This window comes from Astatotilapia calliptera, chromosome 16, assembly GCF_964374335.1.
Source record: "Astatotilapia calliptera chromosome 16, fAstCal68.1, whole genome shotgun sequence".
Lineage (NCBI taxonomy): Eukaryota > Metazoa > Chordata > Actinopteri > Cichliformes > Cichlidae > Astatotilapia > Astatotilapia calliptera.
This window is the reverse complement of record NC_137437.1, coordinates 30294275-30308698: the sequence shown is the minus strand read 5'-3', so window position 1 is coordinate 30308698 and position 14424 is coordinate 30294275. Positions and strand designations below refer to the sequence as shown.

At 39.3% G+C, this 14424-nt stretch overlaps 1 protein-coding gene across 2 annotated transcripts in view; it reads left to right on the top strand.

The window, feature by feature from the left end:
* LOC113007388 (inactive dipeptidyl peptidase 10) overlaps positions 1 to 14424 on the top strand; it is a 434773-nt gene that overhangs the window by 79572 nt on the left and 340777 nt on the right. For both annotated transcript variants that reach the window (XM_026143896.2, XM_026143895.2), the window contains exons 4-5: positions 12274 to 12368; positions 12656 to 12730. In XM_026143896.2, coding sequence (XP_025999681.1) covers positions 12274 to 12368; positions 12656 to 12730 — 170 coding nt within the window. The remainder of the gene's footprint in view (positions 1 to 12273; positions 12369 to 12655; positions 12731 to 14424) is intronic.

Below are 14424 nucleotides of genomic sequence, written 5' to 3'. Positions count from 1 at the left end.
CCTGTAGCTGTTGAGGTCCTTGGGGCGTGAAGTCTTTGGCACTGGTACAACACAGGAGGTTTTCCAGAGCTGTGGGACTCTTCCCAACCTCAGGCTCAGGTTGAAGAGGTGCTCCATCACCCCACACAGTTGGTCCGCGCAGGACCTGACGACCCTCGAGCTGATGCCATCTGGACCCGCTGCCTTCTTGCCATTAATCCTCCTCAGTTCCCTCCTAACCTGGGTGGTTGAGAGAGACAGGCTGGAGCCTTGTGTTGAGTGTGTATTGGATGCTGTTGTTGGGGGTGGGGGGGAGTGAGCAGGGTGAATAGAGGAGGTGTGAAGTGTCTGAGGTGGAACAACAGCAGTGGGGGTGGGTGAGTCTGCAGCCGATGTTGCAGACTGCCTCATGGCTGAATCAAATCTGTTGAAGAAATGATTCAGTTCATTTGCCCATCTCACATCCCTCCCAGGCAGAGAGTTCTGCTGTTTGTGGCCCGAGATGGTTCTGAGGCCTCTCCAGACTTCACCAACGTTGTTTTGTTGAAGCTGGTTCTCCATCTTCTGCCTGTAGCTCTCCTTCCCATTCCTTATCAGTCCCCTCAGCTCTCTCTGCACCCTTTTCAACTCCTCTTTGTCTCTGGATTTGAAGGCCCTCCTCTTCTGCTTGAGGACGGTTTTAATTTCTGGGGTAATCCAAGGTTTGTTGTTGGAGAAACACCGTACAGTCCTGGTAGGTACAGTGTTATCCACACAGAAGTTTATATAGTCAGTAATGCATGTAGTAAGGCTGTCGATGTCCTCACCGTGGTCATCACAAATCACCTCCCACACAGTCGACTCAAAACAATCCTTAAGAGCCTCCTCGCTCTCCTCTGACCATCTCTGTACTGTGCGGGTGGCTGGTGGCTCCCTGCGCACTAAGGGCTCATACACAGGGACAAGGTGCACCAGGTTGTGATCAGATCTGCCCAGGGGAGGGAGAGGTGATGAACTGTATGCCTCTTCTGCATTGGCATACAGTAAGTCCAGTGTTTTATTGACTCTGGTTGGGCAGGTCACATACTGGGTGAAGGTGGGCAGTGTGGAGTCCAGTGAGGCATGATTGAAGTCCCCTGATATTATGAGAAGGGCTCTCGGTGATTGTGTTTGCAGTCTGCTGACCACAGAGTGGAGAGAGTCACAGGCTGCATCCGCGTTGGCCGAGGGGGGGGACATACGCTGTTATCGCGATAACATGCGAGAACTCCCGGGGCAGGTAGTACGGACGCATGCTAACGGCTAACAGCTCAATGTCTCTGCTGCAGAGTTGCTCTTTTACAGTGATGTGCCCAGGGTTACACCATCTGTCGTTCACAAAAACTGCCAGTCCCCCTCCTTTCCTCTTACCGCTGTCTCTGGTCCTGTCCGCTCGCAGCAGCTGGAATCCCGGTAGTGTCACGCTTGTGTCCGGAGTTAGCGATGTTAGCCACGACTCCGTTAGCATCATGATGCTACATTGCCGGTGTTGTGCCAAAAAGTGATTGTCTGCCAAAAACTGATTTCCGGTATTTGCCAAAAAGCGATTGCTCATATTTAAAGTGCTATAAGTAACTTGTTGGGCTATAATATGTTAAACATATGTCAAATGCATCCCTTATGGATGACATAAAGTCATCTTGAGCCACAAACAACATTCGTGTAACAAGATACAAGCCGCAATCAGTTTTTGGCAGCGACTTTTATATAACCTTTATTTATGCAGTAAAAAAAATCTCATTAACATTAAAAATGTATTTTGTAAGAGTAAGTTGCCCAACAGGACAGCAGAAACGGCAGCAAATATTACAATAGTTCTGTAAAAATATTTTAAGTGGGGATAAAGGACCGGATTGGTTATAATGTAAGTACAAGTTGTAAAGATACTTAAAAAACAGATAATTTTTTAATTCTTTATGTAACCCCTTTGTATCCCCTGTTCACTGAAGTCTGTTTACGAACATACGTAAAGATATTACACATTAAAAAATACACAGAAACACTGGAAATCAGTTTTTGGCAGACAATCACTTTTTGGCACAACACCGGCGGACAGACCCGATATTCCCAGCGAGCTGAGGAGGAAAAGACGGGGGTGTCGTGCTGGGAAGGAGCGCCGTCGCCCGAGAAGGAGACGTTATCGACCATCTCTTCCTTCTGTAATTATTGGAAACGTAAGATCTTTGCCCAATAAGATGGATGAGCTCATGTCGCTAACCTGGTCACAGAGGGAGTACCAGACAATCACTTTTTGGCACAACACCGGCAGTACCGCTGCAGGACTCAGCGCTAACAGCTGATCCTTACTGTAAACAAAGGATCTCTGCTCTGGGTCCCCAAACACGCGTGAAAAAAGTAGAAATAAACTGAGAAAAACGACCAGGACTAGCACAAAACGGTAGAACATGGTTGCAGAGTCTAATTACTAATACGTTAGTTATAAAAAAAATTACGAGAAAAAAGATAAGAAAGAAAGAAACTCAGAATGAGCAGAGCTGCTGTAACAGGCTGCCGCACACGGGGGGCGCCGGAAGTTGATATATACTAAACTTGGTTCATATCTGACCCAGATGGACTGCAGGTTATAACTACCCGAAGTTCAGTTCACCTGACACTCTTGGACCAGCGGCCGCTTCGGGTCTCTCCTCTTGCCTCCCTTTTCCTTCATCCACCTGCTGGCTTCCAACACTTGCTAATGTTATTGAATCTGTGGAAGCTCCGCGATAGCCACCACCAGAGATGGGCAGTAACGCGTTACTTGTAACGCGTTACTGTAATCTGATTACTTTTTTCAAGTAACGAGTAAAGTAAGGGATTACTATTGCAAAATCAGTAATTAGATTACCGTTACTTTCCCGTAGGAACGCTGCGTTACTGCGTTACTAAAACCGTGATTTTTTTTTGCGAGAATGTCTCATGACAGTGACGTTAGCGAGTGCGACGTTGGTGACAGCAGCTGTGTGCAGATCAACAATGGATAATATATCGAGTGCGGGAGAGAGTATGAGCGTGCAGCGTTTAAAGCGTGGAAGTACTGACCTTACTTTGAGTTTGATTCCATAAAAAGTGACAAAAACATTAGTGTCCATCGTGCGTGGGAAGAAAACTTCTTTTTACAGCGAAAAAAACCCCTAAACTTCCGAGCAAGCACCGAGTAGCTATGACGTAATGGGAAACTCACAGAGACACTCGCGCGGATTCTTCAACTGACCGCAGCACACCTGCACCAGAGTAACCCTCCGCCTACCCTGCTCCTGCTTTACAGGTGAAAATAGAGCAAAAGGACCGCTGAGTCTTTGACTTTATTTATTTTCTGCTGTGTTTTACTTGCATCTGTTTGAAAGAGTGAGTGAAAACACAAAAAATATTTTATTTTATGTGCTGGAATGTGTAGAAAATAGGTTTAAATGTTAAACTAATTTATTCAAGTCAGAGAATGTTGCATATAATTAAATGTTTTGCTTGATGCATAAAGTTAAAAGATTAAAACTGATAAAACAAGTTAAAAAAAGAGACTTTTCCATTTGATTACATTTTGTATGATGGATTATGTAGAAAAAGTAGAATTGGGCTGAAAGATCTATCACTTTATCACCTCTTCAGGTTGTAAATCGTGTTTTTAAAAAGTAACTAAGTAACTAAGTAACTAAGTAATTAATTACTTTTGAAAATAAGTAATCAGTAAAGTAACGGGATTACTTTTTGGGGGGAGTAATCAGTAATTAGTTACTGATTACTTTTTTCAAGTAACTTGACCAACACTGGCCACCACACAAAGTAACGAATAACGAGCCTATCTAAATCCCAGTAACGAGTAACGCGTTCCTGGTTTCGGCATAATAACTAGTTACCGTGCTCGTTACCACAATAATAACGTAGTTACTGTAACGCGTTACTTAATAACGCGTTAGTCCCAACACTGGCTGTTTATCTGTATTTCTCAATAGATCAGGCTACAATAATAATGGATGTTTCTATTATTGGCAAGAAATGACAAGCTATAGTTCATATCTGAGCTGCTTACTTACTGTGTCAAACCAAATCAGAGTTTTCCTCAGAACAGAATGAAGGCAATGTAATGTGTATTTAATTTTAGGATGTTCTTCTCTTTTCCTGTTTTCTTCCATTACCCACTTTACATGTGCTCAAACAGCCTGCAATATAATTACTATGTGGTCTGCTTTAAATGACTGAAATAATAATTAGAGATATTGAAAACATGCCTTTGAAACCTTCTCCTTCTCCTTTTAATAATTTAAAAGTAAACTTTACTTCTTCAACACAAAGTGTTATCATCAGTGAATTTTGATTGGTTTATAGTCAACTACTGGAAATGAAACTCTTAAGTGACACTGGGAGAAATCTAATAGTTTTGTTTGTTTCTATAAAGAGGCCAAGATGCACTCTCCCTGCAGACTCACCATGAAAAACACATCAACACAAGTACCACTCATCATAATGGAAGGACTTTATTCTTTAGAGGCTCTCTGGTGAATGGTTTTACACCATATGTCAGTAGTGGTGCTTTCAAGCTGTCTGAGCTATCCTTTGTGTGACAGGACCACTGCGGTTGGCTCCTCTCGGTCATGCTTAGTTTTCTGCTCCTGAAAGTCGGACTGTGCAAATCTATATGGTCCTCTCAAATACTGCCTGTCTTACATTCAGCAGAATAAAAGTCCCAGAGTAATCTTTGAGGAAGCCAACTTGCACTTCAAAATTGGCTTTTTTCAAAATATAGGTTTCTTTGTAAAAGGACACAGAACTCAATGAGATCTTTGTAGAACTAGTTTCTGAAAGTAGTTTTACAACTGAAACTGAAATGAACTGATACGTTTTGTTTGAGGCAGAGATATTATATTATAACAATATAATATGTGTCTGCAATGTGTTAATTTTCATGAGATTAAGTGATTTGGAACAATACACATTTACCAATCACACCTGTTTAATCGCTTGTCTATGGAAAGATCTAATCAGCCAATCAGAGCAGCACCAACTCAGCACATTTAGGCTTGCAGACATGGTCAGGACTGCTAAAGTTTAAATCAAACATCAGAATGGGGAAGAAAGGTGGCTAAGTGGCTTTGAACGTGAATTGGTTGTTGGTGCTAAAAAGAGCTCGAGTATTTCAAAAACTGTTTATCCCCCATTACACCACCTCTATTCAAACTAGAGGCGGTGTAATGGGGGATATTTCTGTGGCACATTTAAGTAAGGATCGTTTAAACACCACAGAGTATTGTTGCTCACCATGTCCATCCATTTATGACCACAATATAACCCATCTTCTGATGGCTGTTTTCAGCAGGGTAACATTTTATGTGACGAAGGTCAAATCATCTCAAATTGACCCCATAGCCTCCAGATCTCAATCCAATGGAGCACCTGTAGGATTCAATCCAATGGAGCACCTGTAGGATGTGGTGTAATGTGAGAACTCAGAGTATGGATGTGTAGCCATGGTGCTAGCTAGGCATAAATAATAAAGTGGTTGGGGGATGTATATATTCTGTTAATTAAGTGCTGATTTCATCATAAACACCTCATGCATTTACATTATCACCACAAGACATGATAGCTTCTCCACAATGAAATGCATGTCAACCTTTTGTCCAGGCTCAAAAAGAACACCCAATTATTGACTTATTGGCATCAAATCAGGGATAAAGATTTTATACACACTAGTAAAGGCAAAAATAAAATCATGTTTAGAAACTCTGCCAGACAGAGAGAAAAACAAGTCTCTGGTCTCTCTCTCAGTTGCTTCACTGCGTTCTTGAAATGCATAATAAACACTCTGCCAAGGGCTCTTTAAGTCTTTACTCATTCATTACTAGGTCCACTTCGATCAGAAAGGTACAACAAGACAAACTTTTATTGCTCCAAAGCACCATATGTTCATATTATATCTGCAGGGTTCTGACAGGGTTATTGTTTAATACGAATGGCTCTGCAGTGCTCCGCCAGTGCTGAGACTTTCTGACCGCCAACTTACTTTCACCAACTGATTCAAATTTTTCAAGGCTTATCTGCAGTAAACCGTAACAGCGAGTGTATCCAATTGTGAATATCGGCAGCTGCTACAAGGACCTCAAGAACATTCAGAATGTGATGCACTGAATCAACACTCCATAAAACCGAGGAGGAGTATAAGGTGGATCACAATAATCAATCACAGGCAGAAATGTTGCTTCCACATGTTCTTGTGGAATTATCTGCTTTTGCACTCAGGGGTTAATAGAAAACAAAGTAAAGCTAAAAGACGGAAACATTTTGCATTCTTCTAACGTCTTTGCCATCAACTTTAAAAGGTGTTTAATGCTGACTGAGGGCCTACACAGATATGCTGTGTAATGTTAGCTTACCTATTTATTTGACAATACCAGTCGTTGTCAACTTGGCAGTGCCTAGAATTAAAGATAGTCAAGGTAAATGTAGTTTAATACTACAGGTGACAGAATTCTGGAGACAGCCATGTCATTTTGTGGAAGATGTCAGAATAATTGGCCTTTTTTTTGCTCATTCTGTGAGCCAGCGTGTCTTTCATTGTGCCTTGCTGTTCACAGACTGGCACTGTGCAGTGTAGAAAGATCAAAATCAAAGCTGGTAACCGTCTGGGAAGTTAAGAGGTGTACAGCCTGTCACCTGCTGCTCTTCATTTAACCACTTGCAGTGGCTGCTCCTTCTTTTTTCCCATTACTCCCTGTGATATTTCAAAATGACCTGTTGTGGAATAATGCTAACGATGACACTGTTGTGTTTTTTCCAGTGCAACCTTATAACCGAATGTGGAAAAGTCACCAAAACAGAAATCTTTTTTTCTTCTTCATGAAGACAGATGTTTTCAGTGCATCTCAAAAGGAAGTGTATTCGTCAAAAGCACTGTTTTATGGAGAGAAAGAAGGGAGATATCACCATGGCAACCAAGAAAAGCTTTAAAATATGTGGCAAAGGTTGCATTTCAACCCAAATCATGACATTTTTTTAAATTTCAACCAGATATTTATAATGTTTAAACTTAAGAAAGTCAATGCCTATACTTAGTAAAGCAACACATTTTTTTAACTTATGATGTAGTAAAATTTATGCAACTGCTGTGATGTGTATGACACAAGTATGGGCCTCTGGTGCGATTTGTTTCAACGCCAACCCCAAACCTCCAACCTCCAACCTCCAAATTTTTGTCTTTTAAAAGAGGAAAATATTTACCAGTTGCCAGTGTCATGGTTTGAGTTAATGATCAAGTGAAAACCTGTTTTCAGACACCACATGAAATGGAGCGACAGTTACTAAAATTAAAAAACTTTTGTTTTCAACCTCATAATGAACAAGAAACAAATCAGATGGAGTCCACGGTCCAAAAGTATAAAATAAATTCAAAAGATGGTACAAAAACCAAATATCTTGAGACTAAATACACACAGCAACAATCCTGAAAAAAGGTGAAATCTAAACAACAATAAAGGGTGAAATATGGAAGGAGGTAAAAGAAAACAGAAAGACCAAACAGGGACTAATCTTTGAAAATTAAGCAAGAAGTGAAATGAATCAAGAAGCAAGGGACCAAGAATCAAGCCACACACAATAAAATGCAGACTGGGGAAACACAAATGGCTCATAAAACAGGAAACCATGGGAAGAGAAAACTTTACAACAATAATGAGAGAGGATTATAAGGACTAACAGCCACTAACATCCAGATCACAATACTGGAAATAGATAAATACTGTACTGTGCTGTGTCAGTGTATGATAGGTTCACCATTGTGTTATCTCATTTGCTGACAGATAGTGACATTATTTAAACAAGAAATCTTCAAAATTGGCACTTTAAGCACTCTGAAGCACACGTCCCCTACCTTGCTATTACTTGCAAACAACTGACAACATCTCAGTCTAATAAATAACAGTGACAGAGCACAAACTGAGTTCTTCCCAGATGTTGACACATTTTAAAAGAAATGCCAAAAAAAGTTCAGACTTTTATTTGGAGTATGAGCAAAGCTCTGAAATCCCAGAATCTTGTGTCATTAGATGCACTAGTCCCTGTGTGGCAAATACTGACATCTCTCAAACTCTGTGCCTCCAGTTTAACCGAAGAGCAATGAAGCAGAAAGAAGCATTTGAGAAATTGATTATTTGTTTAATTGGCAACTATTTTAATTAATCTCTGAAGTCCCATTTTCTGGTTTCATGCTTCTCAAGCACGAGGATTTGCTGCTTGTAAATATCTTTGATTTTTTGACAACAACAAAAATGCAATTTATGTAAAGTTATAGATCCTATGATTAGTTGGCTAATTTGAGAAAGGTTAAATGAAGTGACACTGAAAATAATCATTGGTTGCAGCCCTGACGTGCATTCATTTAACCTTTAAAATAAATCTCGCTCCTCAATTGATCAGTTGTGATCGACAAGGACATCAGTGTTTGGTGAAAGTACTGCAATGTGAAACATTAATATTTTCTTCACCCTGTTATATTTACTTTGGGAGCTATAAATGACTTTTTGTCAGTTTTGAAACAGTGTCAGCAGTGGGTACTTCCTTAATTCTTGTCCTCTGCCTAAAAGTGGCAAGTCATTGAATAGTTGAGACACTTTAATCACATCTGAGATTACATGTTGCCGTTATCCTCGAAGCAATTTCTCAAGGAATTGTCCTCAACTCAGGAAGACACTAGCCCTATTTTTCCAATTACCTCTGCTTTAAAATGTTTTTTTTATAACCAGTGATTTGCTACACGTGCTGCATATAAAATATGAAGGAAAAAAATGGATTGTGGTTTGTTTTACTGTGGGTAGGAGTTTCTAAATGACAAGAGCCCTTTTGAGGATTTGCTTGCCTGTTGAAAACAAGCAATCAGTCTGTATTTCATATTTATTTTCCTGTCATTATACTCTAAAGTGTTTTGAGTGTTTGAAAGTCAACGGCTTTCTTGACTGAGATTGATGCCTCCGAGCTTATTCGTTGACATTTACATGAGACAGGGGCCCTGGAATGATTCAGACCTGTCAAATGCATTAATGGAATTCCAGCCTCCGTGGACTGTAATGCTGGTTTGGGATTAGATGAGAGTTATTGCAGGAACTCCTGTTATTGTTTCTACTGTTGAAAACTGAGTTTTTTTTAGACAGGCCGTTCCAGGAAAGTTTTTTCGTGATGTTTGCTTATGTGACTTTTGCGTGTTTTTTTTAATTTGGGTTTTTGGAGACCAGAAACATTTGCCTGGAAAGCACAGTGGGTCACCTACTGTTGTTTTAAATGTTCTGTATAAATAAAACTGCCTTGACTGGACTTATCTGTTTAATGTCTACCAGGAATTCTAAACTTTTGGTCTTTACACATGGTCGGTGGTTGAATAGAATAGAATAGAATAGAATTCAACTTTATTGTCATTGCACATGCACAGGTACAGGGCAACGAAATGCAGTTTGCATCCATCCAGAAGTGCTTTAGTGATATAGATATATTACAATATATATTAGCAATAATATAGATATGTGAGTATATTACAGAAAATATTGAAGTGCTTATCCTTGGACTGAGGTGTTATTTTCATGCCAAAAGCCATTACAAATAACATTAACAGTAGATGCTTTGCAATCAACATTTTACTTTCCTTTCAGATTGTTGTAAAGGATTCCTAAAATGACACAAGTGTTTCCTCTCATGTAGCAATACAGATTTATTGTTGGTCACTTGCATTTTGATCTTCTTTTTTTGTTGATGATTGCATTTATTTTCTGTTCTTGAGTAGTCCTGCTCCAGAGTACGCTGTCAACAAGTATAAAATCACCACCAATCACTGATCAATCAGTTCTCAAGAAAATAGCGTCACTATTCCCAGATGATCCATTATACTCTGTCAGCACGTGGATCTAAACATTTTCAGTAGCATGTCTTTGTCTTTTGCTGAGGAGCACCAGTACTAAATATAAATTCTTAGACACAATTATACTCCTTTCATTGTTTTTTTTTTAACTGGCAGCTAATAATTCCACAAAAGTTTGATTATTCTGTACACATTATGATCCTAAAACAGAGTTCCTATTTGTACTTCTGGATCTTAAACCAAATTTACATGCAGGTTATCCTGCATTTAGATTCTGCTTTTACTTTTATTTTTGTTCTGACTGTCAAACACCACCGAGTTTTCAACAGAAGGAAAGAAAACTAAAACTGTCTGTTAAAGAGTGTTTTAATAAAATAAATCCAATCCTCAATTCATCTCATTCTCCTGTGGATTAATGTCAGAGCTGTGATATTGATAAGTTAGTTAGCTTACACAGTTACAGATTTTTGCTGGCTTTCCTTCCTGGCTTCAAATATCAAAAGACCTTTTTCAATCTCACTGAAGCGCATAAAGTGCTTATGCATTCATACACCGCTTTTAATACTAAATTACTCAACAGTGCTTTTCCTCCCTACCACTCACTCATACTATTGCTTTGCCTGCAGCAGATGTGTTGCTTTCAGCCTATTTATATTTTTCTCATAATATAATTTATCTCTCTTTATAACATGAGCTTATTTGCCACCAGGACACTTATTCAGAATTGTGATTGATCAGATGCTGCCAGTGTCACCCCTTTCACAAGAACACACAGGGGAAATCCAGGGTTAACTTAGTGAGATGATATCTAGCTTCAAGTGACCAGTAACCCTGACTGGCAGTGTTAAGTAGATGAATCCTGATAACACAAAGATACATTTGTCACTCACTTCATAGTACAGGCCTCAGATGACAGTACGCTACCCTTTCTCAAACCAGTATACATAGTTTTACTTACCTAAATAATCACTTAGGTTGTGGGACAAATGTGTATTCTATTGTAGAATCTAGCACTTCTCATTCCCAGTGTTTTAGCTGCTTGCTCTAATTTTTGCTGTTAACTTAGTTTGCAACTTTGAAAAAACATTTTTTCCAACTTGGGTGAGTGGATGTGTGGGGGTTGGAACTGTATTTTGCTGCACGAAAATGTAGTCCCGTAATATTTTCTGGAGTCAAAAGGTGAGAAGTTCAACTGTTGCAATTCATCAGGAACAAAATGATCATCTGCTGACCAGTTTTACTTTGAAGAAACTAATTTTACCTTGAGCACCTTGAAAAATGAATTTTAACCTTTTCTGCCTCTGGACTTTATAAAACAACTTTCAACAAATGAGACTACAGCTTCAGAAAAATTCAAATATGTGTTTTAAAATCCACACATAATATGAGCAGTGCATCTGGCAAGACTGAAAACTCCATGGGAGAAAACAAGAAGACATCTCCAGTTTTTACTTTATTTGCAAAGATATGGTCAACATAAGCAACCTTGGAATGGTAACAATTCCCATTAAAAGTTCCTGCATCTAGAAAAAACAGGACAAAGATGAGGAACAGCAACAGACAATCGAGTACAGGCAAAGGGAGCAATGCATGCATAACTGGCTAGTAGCAGAACAAAGCACAGGTGGAAACAGTCAAATACAAGCAAATACGATAAAGACAGAGACACTTACTAAGAAAGGAAACAAGAAACACAAAGTAAAACCAAAACATAGCTCATCAGAAATCTAAAATTTCTAAACTATAACAAGAAGACAGAAAGACTAACACAAGACATGAGAATAAAGACGGGAGAACACAGAAGGCAAAGGAAGAAAACAGCACAAAGAAATAAGGAGATAACAGAAGTAATAGAAACCACAGCGAGCCTAATCCACAAACAAATAGCCGGTTCCAATACCCATCTGACACGGAGGTGCAGATGAGAGCGTTTCTGAAGTATGCAATCTTAGATTATATAAATAATGCAAACTTTCAGGACCACATCACAAATTCATGTGGCTGAGGTTGCCTCGGCAACATTAAAAATAAACACAGTCAGCTGCAGTCGAAACTTCATGTGTTTTAAACAGACCTCTTCTGTCCAAAGGGGAAAAAACCCACCTCCAATAAATAATATTTTGTTCATTAAGAGATTGTGTTCATTGGGAATTGTGAAAGAAGAAAATATTTTGAATCTTGATTTTTATTATATTATTATTGTTATTGTTATAGCAATAATAGGTGATGGTTTTATGTTTTTTTTAATAAATATCATTGTTACTGATAAGAGAAGAACTTGATTGCCTTTTCATGCTTGTGACTTTTGTTTTTATTCATGTAATCTATGTGTAGGTTTCCCGGTTTATGTTCAGTACGTGACCATTGAAAAACAGGTTGAAAAACTCATATCTGTTTACATACAAACATTGCATATCAATTTAATGCCTCTATCTGTCCTACAGAGGATGAAATAATCTTTCGAAGCTGGGATGGAGACGTTTTCAAAATCAACACACGCACCAACGAGACAGACCTTCTGTTGAAAAATACAACATTTGTAAGTAAGAAATAAAAATTAAAAATCTCAATGACATATTTTGTCAGTATTGTGATGCAAGACTTTTTTGTGGGTTGCAACATCTTGGAAAGAGCAGCCGTTGTGACCCAGCTCAGGCCACTCAAGCCACTCCATGCACTGATCTATCAGAGTGTGTATGTTGATGCATCAAGACACGACTAGTTTGAAAAGTGTAGGTGTTCAGCAACCCGTGAAAAGGCTCATTGTGAAAACAACAGCAGCAACTAAAAACTCACACTCTTCTCATATTCTTGTTCTTCCCACAGGCGACTTTTAAAGCGTCAAAGTTCGCAGTTTCTCCAGATCTGAATTTTGTCCTTTTGGGATATGATGTCAAGCAGGTGAGAAGCTCTTAATATTCCCGTTGTATACATTCACTGGTGTTTGGCTTGAGGCTGCTTATACTGGAGGTTTGCAGTTCATGAACCATGAACTGCAAACTGTGGAGATATCGTTTTGTTCAGTAAGTCAACACAGAGCTGGCATGATGGTATAACTTTAAGGCATATAGTCAATAAATTAGCAGGTTTGATTTGTGAGACTATAACATATTCAGCCATGAAAACTACTAATGACGCAGTGCAAAAGTGATGTGTAAACACATAAAAAAGAGGCGATTGAAGAAGAAAACGCTCAGAGTGTCATGGAAAGGTCCCAGGATCTTTGGCCTATTGAAGTTTAACTAACAGAGGGTTCAGGGGTCTCTGTTCCAACCTTAACAATAAGCTTTATCTAAAATGAAAGTTTTATACAAAGTCTTAAAAATAGAGAGGGTGTCTGTCTTTCATATCCAAACTGGGAGTTTTGGATTAGAAATTCTAACGACCACTGTAAAACACTCTATTGTGACAACATGATAGTATGAGGTCTTTAAGATATGATAGGGACTGATTCAAGTCAATTCAATTCAATTTTATTTATATAGCACCAAATCACAACGGCAGTCACCTCAAGGCGCTTTATATTGTACAGTAGATCGTACAATAATAGATACAGAGAAAAACCCAACAATCATATGACCCCCTACGAGCAAGCACTTTGGCGACAGTGGGAAGGAAAAACTCCCTTTTCACAGGAAGAAACCGCCAGCAGAACCAGGCTTAGGGAGGGGCGGGGCTATCTGCTGCGACCGGTTGGGGTGAGAGAAGGAAAACAGGACAAAGGTGTCTGTCTCCTTAATCCAAACTGGAAGCTGGTTCCACTGAAAAGGGGCCTGAAAACTGAAGGCTCTCCCTCCCATTCTACTTTTAAATACTCTAGGAACAACAAGTAGGCCTGCAGAGCGAGAGTGAAATGCTCTAATTGGGTGATATGGTACTACAAGGTCATTAAGATAAGATGGGGCCTGATTATTTAAGGCCTTGTATGTGAGGAGCAGGATTTTGAATTCAATTCTGAATTTAACAGGAAGCCAATGAAGGGAAGCCAAAACAGGAGAAATCTGCTCTCTCTTTCTGGTCCCTGTCAGGACTCTTGCTGCAGCATTTTGGATTAATTGAAGGCTTTTCAGGGAGTTTTTAGGACATCATGATAATAATGAATTACAGTAGTCCATCCTGAAAGTAATAACTGCATGATCTTGTTTTTCAGCGTCACTAAGAGACAGGATATTTCTAACTTTAGAGATGTTGCGCAAATGGAAGAAAGCAGTCTTACATATTTGTTTAATATGTGCATTGAAGAACATGTCTTTGTCAAAAATCACACCAAGGTTCCTCACAGTGTTACTGGAGGCCAAGGTAATGCCATCCTGAGTAAGAATCTGGTTAGATACCATATTTCTAAGATTTTCAGGGCAGGGTACAATAACCTCAGTTTAATCTGAATTAAGAAGCAGAAAGTTAGCGGCCATCCAGGTCTTTATGTCTTTAAGACATTCCTGCAGTTTAACTAATTAGTGTGTGTTATCTGGCTTCATGGATAGATAGAGCTGGGTGAAGAAAGAAGCTCATTTGTAACCTTTACTAAAGCTGTTTCTGTGCTGTGATGAGCTCTGAAACCTGACTGAAACTCTTCAAATAAACCATTCCTCTGC